The 27,774-nt window shown below is 38.8% G+C and overlaps 1 protein-coding gene across 1 annotated transcript; it reads left to right on the forward strand.

The window, feature by feature from the left end:
* Nucleotides 1–5,630: 5,630 nt before the first annotated feature.
* tnk2a (tyrosine kinase, non-receptor, 2a) lies at nt 5,631–27,499 on the forward strand. The gene is made up of 21 exons (XM_062441367.1): nt 5,631–5,940; nt 8,017–8,179; nt 8,392–8,462; nt 9,162–9,371; nt 10,987–11,136; nt 11,239–11,334; nt 14,000–14,181; nt 14,325–14,451; nt 14,598–14,744; nt 15,738–15,832; nt 16,363–16,557; nt 17,487–17,578; nt 17,780–17,824; nt 17,925–18,160; nt 20,596–20,784; nt 20,866–21,503; nt 23,002–23,137; nt 23,926–24,021; nt 24,324–24,451; nt 25,947–27,024; nt 27,055–27,499. The coding sequence occupies exons 1-20, from the start codon at nt 5,824–5,826 to the stop codon at nt 25,951–25,953; spliced, it is 3,120 nt and encodes a 1,039-aa protein (XP_062297351.1). The 5' UTR covers nt 5,631–5,823; the 3' UTR covers nt 25,954–27,024; nt 27,055–27,499.
* Nucleotides 27,500–27,774: the final 275 nt, after the last annotated feature.

The raw sequence follows: 27,774 nt of genomic DNA on the forward strand, positions 1-27,774 counted from the left end.
CTTTGTGTTATTTTTCTGCAGCGTTTTACAGCTGCTGAAGATGCGACATGTTGCATCGAAATAAAAACAAACAAATAAATGAATAAAAACAACTTAATATTTGATCATTGCACTAAAACTTTTAACTAAAAAATGAAATGGTGAGATGTTTTCCAGCGTGACAGACGACGTGATTGAGGCAGGCTAATCAGCTTTACACAATGACTCTGACTGTGTGTGTGTGTGTGTGATCAATTAAAATCTATTCTGCCTTATTCATTAGTAATAATGGCTTCATGTCCCTCTTCCCTACATCTCACTCTGTGTGCTGCTATTTGTGTTTATCCCCTCTCTGTTTCTTAGACAGATTCAAGTTCAATTAACTCAAATTTACATTAAAAAAATACTGTATTTATTTCTTTTAATCTTTATTTAATCAGGCATTTTTATTGTGATGTATGATCTCTTTTCCACAGAAACAACACAACTAGGGTGGATTAGGGTAATGTGGGACACTTTTTGCAATTCTGACTTGTTTACCATATTTACATATGAATCCAGTAAATTATATCAACACCTAATATCAGTACAGTAGATTTACATGAGAGAACAGACTTGACATAGTTTGGAAGCTGCAACAGTAGAGAGAGTTTATTCTGCTTGTTATATCTCCCAAAAAATATGACCTGACAATCATTCATAAATTAAAAAGAGAGAATAAAAATGCACAATAAGGCTAATAAAATCAATAAAGCCACTATAGCTTATAAAACCAGTGAAATAATGTCACACTAGTATTGAACAATGTAGCAGGATATTTTATGTTCAATATTCCACACACATGACGGGACAAATTAGTTTTTATAAAGGATTTTGGAACTCTAAATCATATAATAGTGCTTTATAGTCAAACAGTAAGCATGGTAAATATCACAGCAGATACATTTGTCTTTATTTAGTTAAATGTGATGATTATTTCAATGTAGGCTTGAGCTGTAGACTCAGACCAAAGTCACAAAAAAATACAAACAGTAAAATAATTTAATTGAAAGGCATGTCTCTTATTTAAATCACTGCTGAATCCTGCAGAGCCCAATGAAACCCTGAAAGATGACTTTTCTTTTTCTCGTGCACACAAGATTACAAAATATCATCTTTCAGGACTCGAGGGACTCTGTAGGATCCATTTTTGTTTTGTTTTTGCTGGTCTGTATAGTCAAATTTAAATACACTGAGTGTAAAAAAAGCATTTTATGTATTGTATATTCAGTGTATTCATGGCAGTAAACTCCTTCTCTTTGTTTCTTTCTTTCTGTGTGTATGTAGATGTGGGGTTTGTCCATCCATGGCCGTCCCCAGGTGACCTCCAGTGACCCCGGTCACTCCTGACTGCAGCTGTAATCCCTGATCCACCAGAAGACTTAGGCAGGGTGAGACCAGTCACACTAACATTTTTAAACCAGATGCATTCAAAGTCTGACATCAGCCTCCATTTACACAATCACAATTATGATAACTGAGCTCTATGGAGAGTCTAATATTCTGAGTCTGTTATGCTGAATTATCTATCATCAGTTCATCTCCGCAGTGTATCCATGGATACAGGCTGCCATTATTTATTTACTTTGATCATGAAAAAAATTGTAAAAACTGATGATTGTCAGGAAGCTCTGCAGTTAAAGTTGCGCAATGTGAAAAATGTTCAGATTTGACAGAGATTTGACCCGCCCTTTAACTCCCACGTGTCCTCACAGTTGTCTGTATTAAACCGCTGCAGAGAAAACTGACTGACTGCCTGCTTGTAATGGACCAACCCAAACTGTACATGCACTCTCTTTTCCCATTCATTCAGTAAATGATTAATACTGTCATCACCATCATCGTCATCATCACAGTACAAATTCCAAAGCTTTAAGCTGAAATCCAGTGGCATGTTGTCACAGTCTCCAGTAGTGAAATGAGGAAGAAATTGCAACATCCTCTTTTAGACAAGAAACTTAAAAAAAAGAGAGAGATTATGTGTTTCAACACTTCCACTTAAATCATTATGAAGGGATCCTATAATAGTCAGTATGAACAGGAGGAACATATGTCAACGTTTGTTTAAGACAGACTTGAGAAATTGTGAACACATCCTTTAAATAAATAACACTTTAATTAAATACAGCTGACATTAGTTAGAGGCTACTAATCATCTTCAGTGTGTTCTCATAATTATCCTCATGCATTCCCATATTAATATCATTATGGTAATGAATTAGTTCTTAGTCCAGCCTTCACTCATTCCCCAAAATACTCAAAATAAAGATATTTCGGGAGTCACCACATCATCACACACCTCATTTTGTAAATAATGAGAGGTTAAAGAACGCACAGTGATCTCAAACTGACCTCTAGTTTATTTTTTATTCATTATTTTCAAGCTATTTTAGCAAGTTCTGCAGCTTGTATGAAGAGCAAAATATACTGAACCTTCAAAGTGGACGTATCGTGCAACATTTCCACGTCTATATTTGTATCCTGTGGCTTTACTGGAATATATTTGCATGATTTAAAGTAAAAAAAACTTCTTATTTTTCTTTTTCTGGCCCCCATTTCCCATTTTCCTGCCACATGGATTTGAATGTCAGCTGCTGCTTAACTTTACGCTTTGCTTCGACTTTCTAATTGAACCCGTATTGCACCAAATTATAGGAATGTGATTCTCAAAACCGCAATTTCACGGTGTCTCTAATTAGTCGGCGGTTCGAGGGATCAGTGGTTCAAGAGGACAACGAACCCAAAAAACAGCAAATCCTACACAGAGACTAAATCCACATCAGTGTAGGTGTTTACGGCCCGGACTGAATCTCAGGTGTCTGATGCTGAGATGAGAGGAAAGTAAAGCATCCCTGTTCTCACCACTTCAATTTCAGTCTCCATGCCAGTGAATGTGAGCTAAAATTAGCTTCACTATATTTAGAGCATCGCCCTCAATTGTACACATGCACACGGAGAGATGAAAGCTCTGATTTTGTGCTCATTTAGGCCACAGATGCACACACACACACACACACACACACACACACACACACACACACACACACACACAGTATATGAAATGTACATGACCATTGCAGCTGCAGTTTATGCACCGGTTAGCCTCAAATGTTGCCAATGGTAACAACTCAGCCTCTCACTCTTTATTTCTCAGTCTATAGTATTTACACTTAAATATTGTAAATGATTTGGATTTTTTCCATCTTCTTTCTGGCACCAAGCGTTTTAAAATGACTAATAGAGGCTAGAAATAAACGGCTTTCTAACATTCATATTTGTTCTCCCTCGGTGGAACTAACAGGATCAGACACACTTGTGTTTTGTCTACAAATTAGTCTTTAATGAAAGCTCAGTGCAAGCAGTGGGAAAGCTTTTACAAAATATACCGACTGTGGCTAAATTAAAGCTGTCATAACCATCAGATCCACCGTGTATCTTCCTCATGTTATCCCAGTTAAGCTATGTGTAAAGGGCACCATGATGTTAAATATGCGATTTGGCAGCCGGCAACAACCCGTGTGAATGAACTTCATGTGAAATAACCATAAAGTATTATAGTATATATGGTAGACTGTGAGAAAGAGCTTGCACATAGATGTCCCTAATATCTGCTACATTCATTCAAGGCCACATCTGTAGTGATCCAGCTGCTGCGAGAACAATCAGTATCCAAACATGCTCCTAAATACCGAGGTCATGAGATGTTATTTTTTCGTACCGATCTTTAACACATACAAAGGACTAAAATATAACATTTCTTATCCTCTGCTACTTTAGTTTTTACCATTCTGTTTTAATCCCACAACAATTCCTAATTGCATTAATACCCCTTTAATAGCTACTTCTGGGCTATAAGTCTGAATATTATCTCATAAAAATAGCGTTCATCTGCTAAATTGCCTTATCAAGTAGACACACTCAATACCCTGCAATGATAGCAATTCATTTGTAGAGTTATGATATGAGGCCATTAGTACAATTCTTATCATAAAGCAGCAACAGACTTCAAATGTAGATAATTATAACATTGAATTAACTCCACTCATAACATAATGAAATACATACTCAGTTCTTTATGCCCCTTGAAACCAATTTTCCTTTGAATGACATCCCAGTCATTAACTATCAGCAGCTTTACAGTTTTACCTTTACAAACCATGTGAAAGTGCTGCATCTGCCTGTAAACTGACCCAAACGATGCACTTAATGAATCGCTTGAATGCCCATATCACTTAGACATATTAAAAGCTGTTATGATTATTATTTTGATTAATCGATAAATGATTTAATCTATAAAGTACAAAGAAATTGTGAAAAAATGACATTCATAGTACCACAGACTCCAAGGGTTAGGGTTAGGGTTAGGGTTACCCTAACCGAAGGGGGCATGTATAAATTGCTTGTTTTGTCCAACCAACACTTCAAAACCCAAAAATGTTAAATTTGTAATAATATTTCAATAATATTAAAATGAGAAAAGAAGCAAAGTGTCACATTTGAGACACTGAGACCAGAGATTGTATGTGATGTAATTTTTGCCTGTATAGGATAATTAAAATGATTAATGTAAGGTAGCAACTAATCATTTTAATCTGAAAGTCATTCTTTGAATTAACTGAGGCCAAAAAAAACAAAACCCAAATAATTATTTTCATTATTGATTAATCTCTTTATTATTATTTTTGATGAACAGATCATTGATTTAATTCATCGATCACATTTCTCAGAGTCCAAGGGGACGTCAGTAAATTGCATGTTTTTTTCAACCAACCTAAAACCTGAAAAAAACCCAATTTAACGATACAAAGCAAAGAAAAGCAAAATCTCATGTTTGATACACTGTGGACAGACAGTGTTTTGCATTATTGATTATTAGATCATTTAAATGATTCATGTGGGATTGCAACTAATGGTTATTTTCTCTATTATCCAATTAATCATTCATTTTATAGTAGCCTATGTCAGAAAAGCATTACAGTGTCTGATTAAAACGCTCTCTGCATTACTGAATGAAAACATCTCTTTAAAATACTCTTCATATCATTTCAAAGCAGCTTCCAGCACAGATTTGACATGTTTTTTAATTTTATTTGACCTCTTCATTAATGTTAGCATAGATATGTTATGCTTGTTTGGGTTCATGTCAAGCTCTGCTACCATCTGCGTCCATCAAAAAGATGCTGGGAACTGTTTGACCATCCACCCATTTACCCATCCATCTGTCTGCCTGCTTATCTACATTTTTCCTCCCTTCTTTTCTCCTCCAAGATCTCCCTCTCCCTCCCTCTCATCCTCTTGACAGAGCTACTGAATTATTTAACATCAGACAGTGGGCTCGGCTGCTGAGCCAGAAGGAGATGCAGAAAGAGATACACTAGCTAGAGAGAGAGAGAGAGAAAGAGAGAGAGACGAGGAAAAGATGGAGAGAGGGAAGGGGGAGCATGGAGGTGTCCGATGCTGCAGGAAGTCGTGAGTCAGCAGGGAGAGAAAGGACCAGTGGGAGGGAAGACAGAGTTTATAGATAGATTTAAGTGATACGACTGGATGGTGCAAGCCGGGAGAGTGGCGTCAAATGCCTCCCGGTGTGTTTTATGTACGTGTGCGTGCATGCGCGTATCGATTGAGCAGAGAAGGTCATGGAGCCGAGAGGAGATTAGCAAACTAGAGTCGCAGCCAGGAGAGAGCAGCGGCCGAGCTAACGCCTCCTCTGAATAGCAGCGAGACAGGAGAAGGAGAAAAAAAAAAGAAAAAAAGGACAGCCAAAAAAAGAGGGACGAGGCGAAGGACGAGAGGGGCTGTTACAGTATGGGGGAGAGCTACATGTACCAGAGACTTCCCTACACCAGAGGACAGGAAGAGGGGGAGGATGAGGACGAAGAGGAAAGAGACGGAAGGATGAGAGAAAGTGTCCAGGGACAAATGGTAAAAGTCTGAAGTTGTGGGTCGATTGTGGCTGTGATTGCCGTGTATGTGTGTGTGTATGTGTGTGTGTGTGTGTGTGTTGAGATGCGGTTTTGTGACCGAGCATCAGGCGTCTGAGGGGTTCACCTGAATATTTTTTTTCAGATGTCGAGTGGGTGTGTGTATATGATGATGATGCAAATCTTATTTTTTGTGTCTGAGGTGATCTTACAGCATGATTCGGGCTGCAACTGACGATTATGTTTCATTATTGATTCATCTCTGGGTTATTTTCTCTGTTAAATCCATAAATTTGGTCTTTGAAATGTCAGAAAATGATGAAAAATGTTGCACAGGCCCAAAGATGCAACCTAAAATGTCTCGTTTCAGCCCCGACAAACAGTCTACAAGCCAACAATGTTCTGTTCAGTGTTATATAAGACTTAATAAGACTTCACATTTCTGAAGATGTAACCAGAGAATATCAGCTTTTTCTTAAGAAATTACTCAAAATGATTATTCAATCATCAAAATTGTTGGTTTTTAATCTTCTGTTGTACAACTAATCAATTAATCAACTAATTGCTGCCGCTCTACTTATCAATTAATGTATTGTTTACATTATCTATTGGTATATTTTTTTTTTCTTTTCAACATGCTGCATACGATGTGAAAAGACAGTTAAAAATCATAATAATTAGTTTAACAGTCTCAAACTGTTAACAGTCTAACTACATTTATAGCTATATAAGAGTGACTGCATGATTCATGATTTTAACCATTCATCATAAGTGTCATTTCATTTTCACTGCTTGTGCAATTCTTCATTTTTGAGAATCTGATGTTACAAAAATTGAAAATCTCCAAAAGTTTGAACATTGTTGCTCCATTGATCTCCATTAGGGTTTAGAGTAGGCTTAGGCGTTATCTATTAAATCATACCTTCATACCAGAGCTGTATTTTACAGTGGAATACGGTAATGTGACGTAAAAGCTGAGCTGTTGTTGATAGGAGTAGCATGTATAATACCGTATTGTCTAGTAGTAACATACTGTGAGTTCTTATAATGTGAATTTCTCGCATATGTTGATACTTGCTGGCACAACACAGGTGATTTGAGATATATCTGGCTTCAAGTTCAATTCCACAAAATGTTTTAGTGCTCTGAAGAATAAACGAAAATGTCAGGTTTTGGGTTTAGCCCCTCACAATCAAACAGTGAGGACTTCTTAGCTCATAGCATCTTGGAACATGTAGTAGGCTAAATCACTACCTTAGGTACAAGCAGGGAGAGCAATTAAAGTAGTTGCAAGGACAATATACATCTTTTAACACAAAATGAGTCTTGGAAACAGGGTAGAAGACTCTGAAGTTTGACTTTCCCTTTAAAATCTCCATTAGACTGAGGTCTGGCATGAATAATGCATTTAGTGTGTCCCATTTCAATAATATAAACCAAAACTCCTAAGTATTTTAATCTTAATCTTAAATTTAATAGTGCACTAGTTTGGCATTGAAATGATGATTTTATGAACATGAATGAAATGCAGGCAAGGTTTGACTTAAGATTTGAAAGCTGCACAAATAGGAAGTGAAACCTTTTATTCCAGGGATTTGCAGTTATACAGTATATATTGTAGCTGAGAGAAGCTCCTCTATTTTAACTGCACATTACTGTGTCCATTAACATTACGCTCTTAAAGGGGACATAACATGCAAACACATTTTTTATTTTCAGTTTTTAAAAAAAAGTATCACGTCTGGTGTATATGTATATAAACATAGTCAAACTTTTTAAAGAGACAGAGGCTGAACTGAAAGGCTGCATAAAGAGCCAGAATAAGACAAATAAGAGGTTTTCAAGATCAAGATATCCCGGTAGAGCCCCAGAATATAAATAGAAACCTGGAAATGTTCATTACAGGCTATGTTTTCTTTAATAGTATTTTTTAGGGTGAAGGTAGTAGACACTTAAACCATCATTAGAAATATATCTTGAATGCAGCTCAGGCACAAGGATTAGGGCGGTAAACTTGCATGTATAGTAATACAATTGAAATGTGTGTGCGTGTGTGTGTGTGTGTGTGTGCATGCAGATGCAGTGTGAGGAGGGGACAGAGTGGCTGCTGGAGTTGCTGACAGATGTACAGTTGCAGCAGTACTTCCTGCGGATCCGCGATGACCTCAACGTCACGCGACTTTCCCACTTCGACTATGTCAAAAATGAAGACCTGGAAAAGATTGGCATGGGGCGGCCGGGTAGAGTCCTAAAACCTTCTATTTCCATCCAGTCACTGTTTTATAGCATTACCTACTGCATATTGGAGTTTAACAAGTAATAAAACTCGTTATAAGCTGCAGTGACTTGTGTAATTTGCTATTTGTTTGGGGGGAGGTGGTACACTAACCTCCAACTTCTTTAACAAACTCTCAACTTTATATGTTTTTTTTGTGTGATTTTGTGGGTGAAGGTCAGAGGAGGCTGTGGGAGGCAGTCAAGAGAAGAAGAGCTCTTTATAAACGCAAGTCCTGGATGAGCAAGGTGCAGCACCACTCTGTCACACACAATACAAAGAAGTACACACACTAATATTTTCCCCCCCTTCAGTTCTTCAGCCAGAGCTGATCGTGCATTTACGCTACTCCTTTAAGAGAAAACTTGCTTACACATCGCTTTTATTTCACACACACACACACACACACACACACACACACACACACACACACACACACAGTCTTGTATTTTGCCACATTTGTTCTCTGACTATCTAACCCTGATATCTCGCCACCAACTGAATGAAAGTTTGAATGCCAAATGACAAAGCTACTGTTAAAGAAGAGCAACACATGTTCAAATTTTAAACAAATTTCTCTCTCTTAGATCATTGATTTCCAAGGCTGACATAGTGGTCACACCTTTAAATGGTGACTATGTATATTTAAAGAGTGCTATAGAGGCAATAAAGACATATTTTTTCTTTCAAGTGGATCTTAAATAATGTATTTTTTAATTTTTTTAGCCAATCAGCATAGCAGATTTCAGGAAGTATCTTCGTAGTTATATTTAAAAAGAAAATCTGCACTTTCCTGAGTTTAAATGGAAGAAAGCTGAAGAATACCTGTCAGCATGCGTGTATGCTGAAACATTTATCTTTGAAGAAGGTGCAAGGTTTCAATATTTTAAAAGAACAGAAACACCATAAAGCTCCTTTTTACGTGTCATCTATTTCTGGGTCCTCAGGTGTTTCCAGTGAAACGGCCCGATGCTGCCGACCCCCAGCAGTCCACCCCTCAGGGGGCGTCGTCCGGCCCAGAGCAGGCCAGTAGCGAATCTGCAGCCTCGCTCACCTGCCTGATCAGAGAGACGGAGCTGCAGCTGTTTGAGCGGCTGGGAGACGGCACGTTCGGAGTGGTGCGGAGAGGAGAGTGGACCGGTCCCAACAGCAGAGTGGTGAGAAACAGAGGCATAGAAGTCAGGAATTAAAGTCCAACTATAATATTTCTCACTCTAAAGTTTGCTTCTCCCATAATAAGACAGTAGCAGTATTATAATATGAATCTATTTTGAACAGATTGTGTGTTGGATCTCTGCTCACATTAGCTGGTAAAACAATGTGACTGGACACATTTCATTGATAATGGGTGATAATGCAGCAACTACATCAGAGTTAAAGTAAAGGTTTTCCACTTGAATTTAGTTTTATATTTAGATCATTTGTCTGGTGTTTAAAGTCACTCACAATAATGCATCGCCTCCACTTAAAAGCTGTGTACAACTTTAGAGCGAATGACCAGAGCCTCAAGGAGAGTGTAAGATCTCTGAAAGAAGCTTTGCCCTTGCACAACCTTCCTTTACATTTCTGTCATGATGTTAACTTATATTCTGTCCTGAATTTATTGTATTTTGTATTTGTATTAATTGCATTACTGCAGATGGAGATTAGCTAGTCGCTTAATCTGGTACAGTACATCTCTTATTTAGTACATGGCCCCTGACAAATAAATGTAATAAACTGCACTTAAAATCTGCTGTTAGTCCAAAAAGTCTATTTCTAACATTTGACAGATGTTTCTAAAACTAGATCAGACTTTTTCATAAAAGAAATATTGGCAGACATGTGCTGTTTGTCTGCAGTGGTCTTAAAAATCTAATAAAAGTTGTTTTTTTATATTATTAGTCATCCTAATGTGTCCAACTTTACAAGACATGAGAGTCATGATGTGTCTTTCTTCACAAGGGCAGACTTGTTTGACCTAGAATTATAATGTTGTGGATGTTAAGTTTAAATATGATCCTGAATGAATTTATGATTTTTATGATCACATTTCTCTCACTCTCACAGCTGCCTCAGGGTCTCTCTGCAGGTCTCTGTTTATGTTCAGTATTATCTTGTGTTGCAGCTGACAGTGTAACATCACCTAATGCAGGCTGTAATAATCTCTCTGCTAGTGTCTCTGTGACTGTCACATGGCCGCCTCTCAAATCAGTCATGGAGCACTTTGCTTTAGAAAGATGTTTTTAGCACATAACTTCATGTCAAAACATTTCCTCTTTAATCCTCTCACACTGCAGTGCTGCTCTGTAGGCTAGGTTATTAATATTTTCTAATTGTGCCAGGTCACCCTCGCCCACAAGTGGAGCAAAACCGGTCGCTTTTTATGGCATTTTCAGGGGCGTTGATTATCTTAATGAACAAATCTCATGAATGCACACTTCTATATGAGAAAACCTCACAGAGCAAAGTAGGAGAGGTTTATAATATCTTCTTGCACTATATCTAAGATAGCACTGGTTTGAATTTTATGAAACTTGGAGAGATGATGGTGTATGTTTTTATAATGTTGTAATAACTTGCCTGGTGCTGGTGCTTCAATTAAAATGAAAACTTAAAACTTTGTAACAGAACTGCAATTCTACATTACCTATTTTAATGAACTCTGAGGATTAATACCAACTACCTCAAAGAGTCTCAGCATTATTTGGGAATCTGTTGTTATATGTTGTTTGCTGTATATGTTCACATACTGTATTTGCTGATATTCTTTGTCCCTCTCTGTCTTTCTAGCTGTCAGTGGCAGTGAAGTGTCTGAAGGCGAGCGTGTTGGACTCAGACGGTCTGGACGATTTCATCAGAGAGGTGAACGCCATGCATTCCCTGAGCCACCAGAACCTCATCCGCCTGTACGGCATTGTCCTCACGCAGCCCATGAAGATGGTGAGATGCTCATATTCTCAAACACGCACATGCGTGAATACACACGGCTCAACTGTAACGCGCGCTTCTATTTGGTGTCTCAATGTTGGTGTTTGTGTGTAGGTGACTGAGCTGGCCCCTCTTGGCTCCCTGTTGGATCGTTTGAGGAAGCGTCAGGGCCACATCCTCATCTCCTCACTGTGTAACTACGCTGTTCAGGTCAGTTAACACCAAAAAGAAAAAAAAACCCAAGAGGAACTTGCAGTGATACCACACTACTTCTTCTCTTTCTGTCATTTCATCACATTTTTTGTTACAGTGCCCAGAAATGTGTGACACTTTGTGCCAATACCACAACGTTTTCTTCCTCATTCTTTTGTAGTTTAGGTTGACCTTCCTGTATTTCAACACAACGTCATTAATTCACTTTAACAGACTCCTGTGTAACACATTACTTCCTGTAAAATGAATCATAATTTCCAGGGAAAGAGAGCGACAAAGCTGACTTTACACTTATGAAGACTCATGAATCAGAGCTGAGGTGGTGACATCTCATCCAGGCTAGACAATGTTCCATTAGCTTCTGGCACTAAATGCAGTCGCTCATTGAGCATTTCTTTCATCTGTCTTAATGAAAAAATCCAGCATGTTCCTGCGGTTCAAACTGATAAATCAGCTCCACTCACGCACTTCCTTTAAGAAGTTGAATCCTTTGAGATTACAACAAAGTAAAACGTCTGGTGAAGCTGCTTCTATTTTTTTTAATTATTTTTTTTTTATCTCACAGCAGCAAACTTTGTGTTTTTAAAAATAAATTAAAGACTAATCTTTTTAAGTTGACTTTTTATTTTTTGGTCTAACTTTGTTTTTCATCTTGTTTTGTAAATCACTTCAGGCTGCATTTTTGCATGAAACGTGCTATATAAATAAAGTTACTATTACTTTTTAAGACACAAACAACAACAGCTGCCTTGATAAGATATGGTAGATGGGAGAGCTCTTCTGAAGTCATTTTTAAGACTTATTAGCTGTAATCTGTGCTAGAAATGTCTACACTGTTCGCTCCCATCTGTCCTACTGTTATTGCAGACATGTCTGAACTAAATGGGACCTTTCGACTCGCTCATAGTCTCGGTGCATCTGTCGAGCTGTGACTTTTAGCTGGCAATGGTTCAGGGCTTATGGGATATGCTGTACGTCAAAGGCTGTAAAAAACAATAATACTAGATTGTTTTTGAACATTTACTGTCCTTGTTTAAACGTGGAGTAAACACATGACGTACTATTGAGTAAGGTTCTGTTGAAAGGCCACAAATTTCACTATAAATGTCAGTGGGGTTTTGAATGAGGTTTCCTGAGGAAGTCTTGGTTTTCACTTGTGCTACATTAAATATTCCATCTCACATAGTGTGCTACACAATGGGCCAGATGCAAGAATATGTTCGTATTTTTCTTCTTAAATCTTTCATACTTTTCTTGTGAGGTGGAATTTACGAGTGTGCCACGTCGGATTCACCAAACACTAGTATCACCAGGAAACAGTCGTAAATGACCTTCGTAAACATGATGAATCCCACCTGTTCTAAATGAACGCGCGTTCCAGAGAATAGTAAATTAACATGAATGACGCCCCCAAAATACCATATAAGGTCAGACGACCATTCATGAAAATGGCACTAAAGACTAAGAATAAGAACTTTACGAGCTCTCAGACTGAGGTCCCGCTCTCAGAAATAGATCAACAGAAACACATATTATTATTTAGTGTTAGTGGTGGAATTAAAGGTCCTGAGAAAGACAAGAATGAGGAAAAATGACCCGTGCTGTGAAATCTGTCTCAGCTGTTGCGCGCAGCATCACAGAAATAAAAACAAAAATGACTGAGCATGAATTATGCCAGAGGATGTCATCAGCCAGGGAGTTAAACTATTACTTCGATAAGCAATATTTCAATTAAATTAATAACAGTTATTAATAAACACAGTTTATACTGTGGAAAAGTAACTGTGGACAAGTCGCTTTGTAGTTTCGGCCGCTAATTTTTATATTGTAAGCTTGCATTATATCATAGTTTCAATTGTCAATTTAAATGACTGATATATCTACCTAAATTGTTAAATAGCCTACTTCTTTATACTAAATAGCCTAATAATTTTACAAACAGAGTAATGTCATCATGATTATGGATTCAGAAGTGCAATTTAATGAACGGGACATAGTATACACTTTCCCCCCCTCCTCTACATCCCCTGTAGTTCACACCCATTACTCAGGGGTCTCTAAAATACTGACAATATATTATTCATTTCTCTGTTAAGTGGTAGTCAGCATACAGATGTTAAAAAGAAAATCCAAGTCAGTTGATTCTGAAGCTCAACTGCTGATGTTACACCTGCTGCCGTACTGCTGTCAGCACAGACCTGCTAACACCCGGGATGACAACGCAGGGCAAGCCGGCAGAAGAAGTTGGAGATGAGGGTACCCGTGTGGAGGTGTTATGTGTTCATTAAGTGATTATCATATCTTGCTTATAGTATATGATGTCAAACCCCCCCCCCGGAAAAAAATTGAGTTCCCCCAAAAGACATGATATCGTTGGCACACTGCCATTAGACAATTAGACAGTAACAGTCATGTTTTATTGCTTTGGAAGACTGCAGGTTGGTTGTGCGTGAGAGGTACGACAGGTCTGCATCACTCGTAAATTTTGTTCGTACCTAAGAGAAAATCCAAAATACGAGGAAATTGGTGAATGCGGCAAATCCTCGTAAATCACTCGTACGCATGGTTTAAGAACGAATCTGTGCGTACAAGTGGTTCTTGCATCTGGCCCAATATGTCACAAATGTCTGCGTAACTTAAAAGTTGGTTTGTGGGTGTGTAGGTGGCATGCGGCATGGCCTACCTGGAGCAGAGGCGTTTCCTCCACAGGGATCTGGCCGCCCGCAACGTTCTGCTGTCTACTAATGAAATGGTGAAGATCGGAGACTTTGGCCTGATGAGAGCATTACCCACACACACTGATCACTACATCATGGAGGAGGGCCACAAAATCCCTTTCCCATGGTGAGGAAAGAGCCATGGTCTCACAAAACCATGTGTTGTTTTGTATTCTGTTGGCTCTAATTCATTACACAGTTTTCAAATTTTTAAAAACTAGTTAAGTAACACTCTGATGTTGCTTTGTCTTTGTCCTTATCTCTCTTCAGGTGTGCTCCAGAGTCTTTAAAGTCTCGTACTTTCTCTCATGCATCCGATACCTGGATGTTTGGGGTCACTCTGTGGGAGATGTTCACCCACGGACAGGAACCGTGGCTGGGCCTTAATGGGAGCCAGGTACATGCATGCATTCACACACTTAATTTTGTACTTAAAACTTACACAAGCTATTTAGAAAACATGTACAGCATCTTGCAATTTTTAAAATGACTTAATAATCAATTTTTCACCATTTTACTATTTGTCCATGTGGCTGTTTGCAGATCCTCCACAAGGTGGACGTGGAGGCTGAGAGGCTGTGCAAACCAGACGACTGTCCTCAAGATATCTACAATGTAATGCTGCAGTGCTGGAGCCCCAAATCTGAGGACAGACCCACCTTCGTCGCCCTCAGAGACTTCCTGCTTGAGGTAACACACTAGAACTAAACTAAATAAAGGCGTATAGTTTTATCAAAACATATCTCCCTAAAAGAAATGTAAAGGACATCTGTTAATAAGGATAATGTAAACACAAATAAGGTTCATTCTTGACCTTCGAAGAACAACTTAAGAAAAAAAAAGATTATGTTGTTGGTGTATGTTCTTTTGATTCAAGTGTGTGTGATCTAATAAGCTGTATTTGTTTAGAAATGTGATTTCCAAGTTTAATTTATAATCTAGTTTGCTCTCCATTTTACTTTGAGTTGTAATTTAATCACCCAGAACAGTTCAGTTCAGTTCAGATCTTTATTTTCCCACATGAGGAAATTCTTTCTACAGCTTGGCAGCATAGAAACACAAAACCATGAAAACAGAAACACAATACAGACACAAACCAGAGACAATAAAATACATTAACAGTGCTATACATGCAATTTAGATAACAGGGGTGTATACACCTGGGATTATTGCACACATGACAACAAATATGAAAACTTGGACCAGTCATTTTTGGAAACCTGTATCTATGACTATGACAAGGATTTTGGTTTTGTTAGTTTGCAGTTGGTTGTTCAAAGAAATTTTCAGCATGAGTAAATTTGGACACATTTTAATAACAAACCCCCCCAAACTAATTAAATCCAGGACTCAGATTAAATGTGTCCTAATATTGTAGCTGCAAAAAGTAATTTGACACAAACTGGTTCACCAAGCTAGTAGAGGACAATAGTGTAAACAGATAAATCACAATTACACAAAATGACATGAGGTGATCTTCTGTTTGTCTCTGTGATGCTACTGATGATTAATTATTTATGTGTGTGTGTATGTGTGTTGTGTGTGTGTGTGTGTGTGTGTGTGTGTGTGTGTGTGTGTGTGTGTGTGTGTGTGTGTGTGTGTGTGTGTGTGTGTGTGTGCGTGCGTGCGTGCGTGCGTGCGTGCGTGTGTGTGTGTGTGTGTGTGTGTGTGTGTGTTCTGCAGACCATGCCTACAGACATGAGAGCCCTGCAGGACTTTGAAGAGGAAGACAAGCTGCAGATTAAAATGAATGATGTCATCACCATCATAGAGGGAAGGTCAGTGTGTGAGTGTTTGTCAGCCAACACATGCAGGCACCTTGAAGAATGACAACCCTCCAACTTTGTCATTTCAGACTTATTGTTGTACACAACAACAAAATTGTTGTTTTTTTTAAAGCTACGCTTGTCTGTGCATGTGTGTGTGTTTGTGTGTCAGTGTTTGTGTGTGTGTATGTGTGTGTGCGTGTGTGTGTGAGAGTGCACAATGAAGGTCCTTCCCCAAAGACAACAAATGCATCTTTTGTTGACACTGGATTCCTTGCATTGTGGAAAATTGCTGTAATTACTGTCTTGTTACTGGCTCATAATAGCAATGTTGTGGCTTCTGTGTGTGTGTGTATGAGTGTAAGTGTGTGTGCCTGCAAAATGTGTATCGCTTCCTAAAGTTAACTCCACAAGTTAACAAGATAATACTTTCTGTCTCTGTGTTTTTAAGTGTAGTCATGTGAAGAAACATTCTACCATTCTACTTGCACTGGTAAGATATAGTGGGACAAATGTGTGTGTGTCCATATGTGTGTTTTCAGGGCAGAGCACTACTGGTGGCGAGGCCAGAACAGGGGAACGCTTCGTATCGCTCAGTTCCCTCGACACGTGGTGACGGCAGTGGCCGGCCTGTCCGCCCACGACATCAGCCGGCCGCTCAAACACTCGTTCATCCACACGGGACACGGAGACACGGATCCTCACAGGAGCTGGGGACATGCAGATCGCATAGACAGGTTAATACAATACAGGTTAAGACTGATTGAAGTCATCCCCTAAGTTGTATTCAAATAATGTAAAATAGCATCATACACAATACCATTTTTTAAATGTTTCTTTTAATATAATTTCCAAATGAGCAATAAAAGCATGTATAAGAAGTAGAGCAGTTGCATATGCAAATGAATAAACAAACAAGCAGAATATTCCACTTTTGTTGTAAGAAAATATTGATTTTATAGCCTTTAACCTAGACTTTAACCTAAAAATAAAATGAAATAACTGCAACACACTGAACTTACATAAACACAATACAATAAAGGATATTAGGATTTTTCTTGTGCTATTGTCTACAATTCAGCTGGTGATAATAAACACTTTGAAAACAGCAGAAGAGTGAAAATGGACTACAAATACACACTAACTTTTAGCTTGTGTTTCCCTAAAATAAATAAAATCAACAAACATCTGTTAATCTAGGTATTTCTAGCACCTTATATATCGAAATTATTCTTTGAAAACTGATTTTAAAATAATTGTTATAAAACAGATTAAATCTGGTGCATTTTAGCTTGTTTCCTTTGTAGCTGATACTGTATCTCTCCACTGGAGTGCAGCAGTGCACCACATGTGGTTCTTTATGATGCTGAACAGATGATGTACTGTATTTGTTAAGCATTGGACAAGACATTCAAATACAGAGCAGATCTTAGTGGCTTCAGAAATAAAAACAGCCTTAATGCCACATCAACAAGCACCTTCTTAACTAGTAGTGACTGCAGGAGCAGAACTCAGTCTGTATATTTGGCTGTAGCAAAAATAAAGATAAAAATAAAAAAAGATAAAGATAGATTTAGTTGTCGCTTGGCTCATTTTGTAGCCATCACGCAAAAATGGTTTTCATGTAATTTCTTAAATCTGATTTACCTTATCTGCCCCCCTTCAGTCTATATTTGGGAAACCCTATGGACCCACCTGATGTTCTTGGAATGGACCCTTGCGCTGCGAGACCGACGAAACTCCCCAACCGTGCCAAGAGTAAATTCATCCAAGCACTGAAACACTCACACTCAACATATTTAGGGACTTTTTGCTGTTTTTTTGTGCTGTGAATGTAATTTTTTAAAACTTTGCTTGCATATAATGAGCTAATTCTCCCATTGAAGTCACACTGAATGATAACAAAGTCAGTATCTAAAATGTAAAATCTGACTGTGATATTTTAACTCTCTTTATCAGAGCAACCTCCCCCTCGTCCGCCTCAGCCTGCTGTTCTGCTGAAGAGTAAGTTTTCCTTTCTTCTCTGTGTGCTCTGAATCCTACATTCTAACCTTTAAATACATTAGCTGTCATGTTCTGACTCTGCTTGCTTTTTTGGGTCTAGAGCCGTTCTACGACTCAGTGATGGACGATTACGACGATGAGGACGACACCAGCACTTCGTCCGGGCTGAAGAAGCTCGGTGTGTCCCTCGGCCTGAAGCTGCGGACGTGGGAGGGGTCCGGCGTGCGATCGGCCAAAAGTGAGATGTCGCTCATCGACTTCACCGATGACAGCTTCAGCTCAACCACGCCCTCCCCACTCACAGAGACACGGCAGCCAGATGAGGACACGCTGAAGGTAGAGTTACAGGATATACAGTATTGTGTGTATAGCCAAAGCCTGATAAACAGCCCAATATACATATATTTGTTCTTCAGGCTCTTTGCTCCAGCACATTCACACAAGAAGTCATTTTGAAATACAATAATCAATACTAAATGTAAGTGCCAAGACTCTGCTTTAATTTGAGCAGGTTGACATCAATATTGGAAGAACTGTGAGGGAGATATAGACCTTTTAACACATAGTTCTCAAAGTTTAGAGGTTAAAACGTAATTTGAAACGTGGCTAATTAATGTTTCTTGTGTTGTTTAAACGTTCATGCACAGAAGGGCTAACACGTTGCTCAGGGTTCATTGAGAGTTGAAAGCTGCTATTTCGATTGAGGTGAAGTGGTCTGTCAATATGAGGAGTAAATAGGTGACCAAGCAAGTAAAAAAGAAAATCATGAGGCTGAAAAAAAAGCAAAAATGGTAATGTAGGCATTTCTTCAATTCACCACACTATACAAACCCTTGGTAAGCCTAAAAAACAAGAAGAAACATTATTCATGTCAAATTGAATGTGAAAGTTTTGACTGTATTTTATTCCTCTCTGCTATAGGCATCCGCTGTTCTCCAAAAACTATTAAAAACATGTCAGTCAGTTGCACTGGGTGAAATGTTCCTTCACCCCAAAGAGTTTGGGTATGTTTGTTTGTTTAGAAACAGCTCCAAAGACTAATACAATGAATCGTGTATTCAGTCTCCAGAGAGTAGTTCTGTGTAAGGGAGATGTTTTTAGTTTTTAGTAGGAAAGTTATTTAGAAAGTAGTACAAAGTCAAAAGGTTGCAATATGTAACCCAACAAGCCGGCAAAGCTCTATAAACTGAATCATATTCCTGCACATGCTCAGTGGCATCTGCCATACAAGGAACTACTCTCTGGAGACTTAAAATGTGATCGCTGTTATTAGTCTTTGGAGCCATTTCTCAATCAACTAACGTGACTTTAATCTAAGTGGTGAAGGAACGCTGATTTAATAGTGTGGTTCACTGAGGTGTACTGCATAAACAAATAAAATAAGATATCAGGCTTTGGATATGAACACAACATGTAAGTAGATTAATTCAATCATTGTTGGTTTGGCTTTGATAATAAACAACTGAAGTAAAAGTTTGGCATCAATCAACACCAGTTAAAGACTTTATATCTTTACACAAGTCATCTGATGTTGATCAAACCATAAGGGATAATGCATTTGATGATAAATACACACTTTAATCATCAATTAAAGGTCATATGGGCTACACCAGAACTTTTTTGTGAAAGCTGGGTGCCAGCAGAATTGATCAAGGACACGTTTGTTTATCCGTTTATCCGTATCGACACATACTAGTTCGTATTTATTCTTACACACTTCCTTAATAAAGCTGCACAGCGTTGAGGGAGGTGTTTCATTCCATACTTAGATTACATAGCTTTCCACGCATGTTTTTCCTGCTAGATTTGAGCTGTTGACCTTTTGATTCCACCACCAACTTAATACTTAAACACAAAGCAAACCTGTCAAAAACCTCAAGCATCAAGCATTTTTCTTAATCTAATAAACTGCAGATGGTGTCAAAATAAAAATCGGTGCCACTACTCGACAGCAATGGGTCCGCGTGTTCTCCAGAGGCATCGGTCCAGCAGCCTTTGACCTAGAAATGTCATGAATCTTCTCCCTGGATGCACTCAAGCGGGGGTGCAATGTGATGAATTGGCACTCATTGATTGATTATGTGCACCTTCATGCTTTAATGGTTTACTTTGGAGTTTTCACAGTAATTTCACATCATATCCTCCGGCTCCCTTCTGTCACCTCAACCAAGCTACAACTTAATGCTCTCGGGTTTAGGTGGATTTCAGTGTTGTTTGTTCCAGTCTACGACATTCTAAAACTTTGGTGCTGTCTTTGAATATATATGAGTATATCATGAAAAAAAGAACATTTTATGATACATTTCTTTGTTTTTGTATATTTTTAAGTCCATATTTGTACATATATTGTGCTTTGATGTAAAATGAGTGATGTTAAAATCCTTAAGTAAAGCTGACACATAATAATGTTGATTTCAGTTGGTCATTGTTCGTCATCGTTCTCTTCTTGCATGATATATTCACCTCTTCTGCTTAAAAATGTCACTTCCCTGGTGGTTTACTTTCAGGTTGCATATCCTCTTTTTTCTTTCTGTTTATGGTGTGAATTTTAAATAAGTTTCTTTAAAATGTATTCAGCATCATCTTCTGCGCCACAGACAGCCGGCGTGAAGAAGCTTCTAATAGCATAACGGCACTCGCTCTTAAGCACCGCTTTGGGAAATGCGTGGAGGAAACTTTTAAGATTGTTATCGGGGAAACGAAGCTCAGTCTTTCCATGTATCACTTTTCCCCCCCATGTCTAAACTGTCCTTCACTCTCCTTCTCTTCAGGACACCCCCTCTATCCTTGACTGGCCCCTTCCGCAGCCATCTTATGACGAGGTTGCTACAGAGCTCGATGACCAATCGGAGGACCAGGAGGTGCGGTCTATCAACAGGGGAGTGACTGAACAGACCTCACCAATGTCAGGCAGGAGTGAGTCACAATCGGCCGACCTCTTCCAAGAGCTACAGAGAGAGGTAGAGAAAACGTGATAAAACCTACTGTCTCTCCAGATTAAATTTTGTCTCACACTGACACATATTTCTCTGGTGATGTAGGTGATGGTAAAGCTGCAAGTTCCCATGGCAACAGGTCGCTCCCTCCCCTCCTCCCCCCTTCCCATGCCCCTGGCGCTTGTAGGCCCCCACAGACAGATATACCTGCCTCCTCCTTCTCCTTCTTCCACCTCCTTCAACTCCTGCTTTGAGGACAGGCCGGTGCTGCCGCCTCGCAGCCCCGTCCCCCCGCTGCGTCCTTCCAAACACAACCCCTCCAACCGCATCTCCCACCCGCAGGCGCGCACCAGTTCCATCTCACTGGAGCTGGAGGACACGCCGCCTCAGATCCCGCCCAGAGACCACGCATTCTCCCAGCCGGGCTCCCGGTCCTCCTCACCCCTCCCACTGGTTCCGCCACTGTCCTCCTCGCCCATAGCCCTGCCCCCTCCTCCCATGTCCGTGTCCCCTCGTCGGTCGTCCGGCCTCCTGGGTCCCCTCCTGTCCTCCAACTCCTCCTCCTCCCTGCCTAAAACTACATCCCTTTCCTCACGGCTGGCAGCTCCAGACTCCTCTTACTCATCCAGCTCCTTACTGGATCCTCTCACCTTTCGTGAGGGGCGTGGACTCTCCTCGCTGATTGACAGCCCCCAGATTTCTGTTCCTGCACCGTTGCCAGAGCGACCAGCTTTTCTGGAAAGGTACGTTGCTGATGTCAAACACTATCATAAGTTACTCCCATCTGAGCCTACTTTTTGAAGGATAAAGGCATGTTTTGACAAGTTTGGAAATCAACAAAAATCATCCTGACTGCCATTACCAAACTGCATGGAGCTCCATCCTGTAGTTGTCGAGATGTACCAACCTGGTGGTGCTAGAGGAAAAGTCATTGTCTGGGGGTGAATGAATGTGTCAATCCATGTAGCAGATGTCAAGCTGTTTCACTGCTGGTGGCAGCAAGGGAAAACTCAAAGGATCACAAACATCATTAAAACTTCAGGGACCTTGAATGTACCTAGTTTCATGGCAATCCATCCAATACTTATCATGATATTTCACTCAAAACCACAAATGTGAACCTCATGGTGGTGCTGTAGAAAAAGGCTGAGGATCACCAAAGTCATTGGATTCATCATCTGGGTATCATGAATGCACAGGAAGCATTGTTTGCTAGTTTGCAACCAAACAGGTAGCTTAGTCAGCAAGTTGCCTGGGTAAAGGTACCAATGCGTTTACAACAGTGCAAAGTTAGCATGTCCCATCAGTCAGAATAGACATAATTATGAGACCCAGGATGAAAAATACCAGAATCTCCTTTAAAGTTTGTCTCTAAGTTTTAGTTAGACATAGAAGCTATGGGCTAATATAAGTCTTAAAGTATTTTTAACATGTAATTTTACCAAGGTAGACAGCATTGTTCTGCTGGCATTGATTAATCTTCCACTTAGCCCCTGCATGTTATACAATGAAACAGCTGGGTCAATTCATTTTAACATTTGCTAAAATACAAACAAACACAGTTTTTTTACCACAGTTATAAAACCAAAGCTGAGGCAACACCCAGAGATCAGACATCACTCAATACAAAGTGAGAAAGAGCTGTTTGACTGACAGACTGAGCTGAGCTGGATCTGTCAGCCTATGAAGTGTTAGTTTCATCCAGCTCCATTATTTAGTGTGTTATATGACAGTGTGAAATAATCTCTTGAAGATATTTTGGGCATATAGATGTCCTCTCTCGTCAGTCTGCAGGGGGGAACTAATGGCAAGTTTAGGCTAGTTTATGTGGATTCTAGCAGATCTTAATCTTTTGGGACTCACACATTCATGATTACATTTGCAGCAATTTATTAGAAATACGGCAAAAGACTATTAAAAGTAAATGGAATAATAAACCATAAAAAATACAATAATAACAGAAAAACAACAAACACTTAATGATTTTTTAATAGAAAGTTGGAACTCCTGCTGCTGCAGGATATGAATGAAACTATGTGAAATCTAAAATGATAATTTTACACTAGTAGTAGAGTTTATAAGTCAGATCTTTAGTTGTCTAGAGACTACTCACTGTTATTATCAATTTAAGAAAACATATACATCTTAATATAGCCTTTTTCACCTAAATAACAAAATATTAATGAATAATGCTTAAAAGAGAGTTAAAATTGTATCATATCTTCATGTCCCTCTCATCAGATATGGAACAGCCAATATGGCGGCAGTGAAGCCGATGATGCAGCAGCCTGGTGGAGCCAAACCGAACTCCTCCTACAACAACAATAATGGGCGAACTGCAGTTCCCAGCATGCAACAGGAGCAGCGCATCACACAGGTGAGCAAGAAGAAAAGGGTACCAAATGTACTGTAGCACTATTTCTCTTTCCTCTCTCTCCCTCTCCTTGTTAAATGTCATTACTTTGTTGTTTTTCTTGTTTTTCTTTTTTTTTGTTACTGACACACTGACAATACAAACAGCAGCATAAATAACTACAGACATTTGTTACCAAGAACCAAATACCCTTAAAAGTCACTCACCACACTTAAGATCTTGATAATATCTGAAACCCCTGATTGGCCTCATTAATTATATTCACTTCCTTAAATCAAAAACTCTTCTAATAGGCTGGCAAAGCAGTCGATGTTAATCATATTCAGACTTTATCTCTTGTCCCTTTGCTGTCATGTTAATTTTTAGGATTAATTTTAAGAGAAATCACTGACTTTATTACTTCATAACTTCTTCACTGCATGGCAGTGCGTGACTATAAGGAGGAACTTCAAAAAAGTAATTCTCTAAATGATTAATTTAACATATCCGCCAAAAAATGTACATTTTTAGCTTTGACATATGTGCAGAAAATCAAAAGAAAGTCATCAAACTCCAGAAAGCTTGTATTGCTCTTCTTCAGTAGTCCATATTTGGAAATCATTTTACTTTTGAACTTGAATGAATGATTGCTAAGCACAGAGCAGTCCTACTTTCTCATGGTTAAGTGATTCTTGGCCAGTTAAAAAGAGTTATTTTACCCTCAAAGCATGGATAGTTTAAAATGGAAACAACCCACAGTTACAGACATGCTTAAACAATCCATTCATTTGAGTTCCTGGCGTGATTGACAGGTCCAAGGAGCGGTACACGGTGTCACGCTGGAGGAGTGTAAGGCTGCTCTGCAGGGTTGCAAGTGGAGCATCCCTCAGGCTATAAACCATTTGAAGGTACATCTATCTCTCTGCCTGTGTGTGTTTTTATTTCATTTATTAGTTTGTTTTGTCTGAGGAAATGCTTATCGATCAACAGAAATCCTGTAAATAAGCCAGAGCAAAGTAAACACAAAGAAAGAAGAAAATGTATTGAAATTCAATTGTAGAATAGAGGGGACGATAATAAAGGGGATAGGGACAACAATGAGATTTCCCTCTGCTGTCTCTATCAAGAACAAATCAGTTAAAACATACACAGAACACAACAAACAACAACTTCCCTGCCTAATATCTTCCTCTCATCTTTTTTTTTGTAGGTGGAGCAGTTGTTTCGTCTGGGCCTGCGATCCAGATCAGAGTGTGAAGAGCTTCTGCAGCGCTGCCAGTGGAACCTGGAACAGGCCAGCACGCTCATGCTGGACACATACGGGCCACATTGCAACAGGTTTGTAAAACTCTATATCACGTCACATTTGGTTATAAATTGCTCCAGTTACAGATGAAAAAAATGAAAGTACATACCGAAAATGACAAGATTACAACACCTACAGTCAGCACTGTATGCAGCAGCTGTTTACATGTGTGTGTTTTTTAATGTGTTGCTGAGTTAAAAACCTAATGGTGCAGCAGTAGTTAGAAAACCCTCCTGAGTTTCAAAACACAACCACATATGTGATATCAATGTCACTCCATCTGCTCTTCTTCCTCCATCTGCCTGTCGGTCTGCTGCTTTTCTTGCTGTTTCCTTTAGAGTGTACAAGCTGTCCAAAATTCTCTGAGATGTTTTGCACTTAGACTGTCCCATAGTCACACATACACACAGATATTTAAATTTTAGTTTTTAGTTTGGTTTAGTTTGTTAAAGTTAAGTTAAAATGTGCACAGATAATACAGGGAGAAGCAGAAAAGCAGAGTGGGCTGATGTTAAAATGTTTTTTGTTTTTCTTTAATGTTAAAATTTCACAATATTACAGAAAGTAATATGACCACATAAGTGAGAACAAACCAAATAATTACAATACTTATATAATAACAAAAATAACAAAAGTATTGATTCATTTGTCTCAATATTTTTTTCTCAATCATTTTGTCCATAAAATGTTAGAAAATAGTGAGAGTAAAATTAATTAATTTTCTTGTCAATCAACTAATCTATTCATTGAATAATTGAATTGTTGCAGCTCTAAAAGATTGATGAATAAGACTTGAACCTTAAAAACATCTATTTTTCTTTTTGTCAATTTAAGTGTGGTGTGCCTCAGGGGCCAATTTATGGACTTCTCATACACTCTTCATACATGCTTCCCTCGGGTCACATCATCTGCAGACGTGGCAGTGTACAGTCCATTGAACCTCCCTGTTGATTGATTTTTTTTTTTTTAATTCTGGTTTACTTTAAGGCAGCCATAATTGTTAATTGTTTATTTTTTAATTTTGTTTATTTTGCATATGAAAAGGGTTGCTTTTAGTGAAGTCATAGTGATAAAGTCCACAACTAGATTTGAAGAAAAAAATCTGTCTCTTTAGCTGCTATATTTCACCAGCTAGTTGCTAACTTCATCTGTATGCTATGTTTGGCAGGTAATGCACAGTGGGTTTATTGCAGCTCTTTTCCTAAAAACAGCAAGACAGCATAAAGAGCAGGATTTATAGGCAGAAGACAATAAAAAAATCTCTGTAGAGAGGAAACTGCAGAGTCAGGTGAAAATTCTCTGTGGGTTCAACACTATACAACAACCTCTTTGACATTGCCATTTGATGTATTAATGATAGAATATGGATTAGTGCAGCATTAAACATTTACTCTGTTACAGTGACAATTTTTGGAGGAAAAAGAAAAAGAGTCTAAACTCTCAGTGGAAGACATCACAGTTACATCACAGATTTTCTCACAACCAGCCAACACATAATATGATGCCATCTCTCTGTCCGTCTCTCAGGAAGTGATTGCAGAAGGAAACACTGACAAGCAATCAACTACTGATGAGCCACCGGTGTCAAAACTGATGAACGCACCAACACCGAACGGCTCGGATTACTCATCTCACTCCAAGGACCCCCGAGACACCGTGTCGCTTTTCTTGAATGGAGGAACATACGGCAGTAGATGTGCCTCACTTTATGTACTGTGAATACCTGCTTCTACCTGTGTCACACACACATGTGCATGCTCATTATCAGCTAACAGAGCAGCTTGTTGAATGACTCACACTATTTACTTGAAGAAATGCTATTTATGATTGTTATTTTCCATTAAAAAAAGAAAAAGAAAAGAGAGAGTTTATGTTTCCGCTGGTGGCTACTGCCAACTTTTACTGGGTGAGAGTTGTGTGTCTGCTTTGAATGCATCTTCAGGCGTGTGTGTACAAGCACTCATAAGCTTACAGTTATGTACAAACACTGTAAATGCCCATGCCTTTTTGCTGTTAATGAAGCGATATAAAATCAGGGAAAATGTCAGCTAACGATGTGGTTGTACTCGTATGTCTTTGTGAAAATGTACAGATTAAGATGTTGTATTGTTTATAACGTTTAACTTGAGTGTGTCGACACACGAGCGGATATTTTTGAGGACACGGTAACTGCTGGTCAGAATATGAACAATTTATCCAGTGATAGATTGGTCTTATATCATGTCAGGTATTATTAATGTATCATTTGTGTCTTAAGTAAAGCTTTTTAAGCTTTACATAGGCATAAATTGTGAAAGGAAAGAAGGGTTGTGATTTCTAGTTCTGTTTTCTTGTCATTAAGGAAGGTAATAAGATGCCAAAACAAATACAAAGATATCAATCATCTCCCGCTGAATACAGGGTATTAGGCACTGAGTTAAACCTCCGCAAATTAGATATTTAATGCAATTCAGTGTTTCCTATAATAGTTACGGCTGTATGATAATCATAAATATATGCTGAAAAGCTTAATTGTCAGATTTACCAACATAAGTAGGCTACTACTGTGTGTGTATGCATGTACTAGTGTTTGTGTGTGTGTGTGTGTGTGTGTGTGCGTGTGTGTGTGTGTGTGTGTATGTGTGTGTGTGCTTAGTGCTGCAGGCAGTGGTTCTTCAGGACATCAATCTTTGTGTTTTGTGTGCACATATTGATTATGAGCGAGATCACTGATGAAATGTTAGCAGCCAAACAGAAAAGGAAATTAATAGCAACACATAGTCAATGCTTGTAGCCACATTTTAACACGCCATTAGTCACTGTTGGTTTTGACAGTTTAGACAAGAAAATCTAAATGGCCACCCAGGATATTGAGAGCAGACACTGTGGCCGGGCAGCAAAGACGTTACATACTGTATACTTGGTTTTTATGTATGTGTGTGTGTGTGTGTGTGTGTGTGTACGCTTGTGTGTGTGATACTCTGTCTCTGTGACTCAGTCATGAGCTTCTGTAGTCACACTGCTGTATGTGATGCCGACTGCATTATAATAATATAGTTGCTTATAAATGCATACATTGCCTGTTTTATAATAAAGTGAATTTTGAGTCATTCTCTTTTCAGAACAGCCGGTGTTCTGTGTGTTATTTATTTAACAATTAGTCAGCTCAAAGTCTCAAATGCATGTTTCATCAGCTGCATCATACAGATAATACAAATAAAGATTGTTCAGATTAAACAGAGAGATGGGATGGGGAATAATATAGGAGGGACTGTTACAATGGACAGATACCAAAGATGACAAGTAATGTGTGGCTAAACTTTAAACTTAAAGAAAGTTATTTATAGTATGGAAGACCAAAGCTGACTCATAATGG

This window comes from Scomber scombrus, chromosome 20 (genome assembly GCF_963691925.1).
Source record: "Scomber scombrus chromosome 20, fScoSco1.1, whole genome shotgun sequence".
In the NCBI taxonomy this organism is placed as follows: Eukaryota; Metazoa; Chordata; class Actinopteri; order Scombriformes; family Scombridae; genus Scomber; species Scomber scombrus.

Excerpts from the sequence above, each read along its gene's own strand:
- tnk2a (XM_062441367.1), top strand. The coding sequence starts at position 5,824 with ATGGGGGAGAGCTACATGTACCAGAGACTTCCCTACACCAGAGGACAG. Across the intron at positions 14,452-14,597 it reads TGGGCCTTAATGGGAGCCAG|ATCCTCCACAAGGTGGACGT; the intron begins GTACATGCATGC and ends GGCTGTTTGCAG. Across the intron at positions 20,785-20,865 it reads TCCAAGAGCTACAGAGAGAG|GTGATGGTAAAGCTGCAAGT; the intron begins GTAGAGAAAACG and ends CTGGTGATGTAG.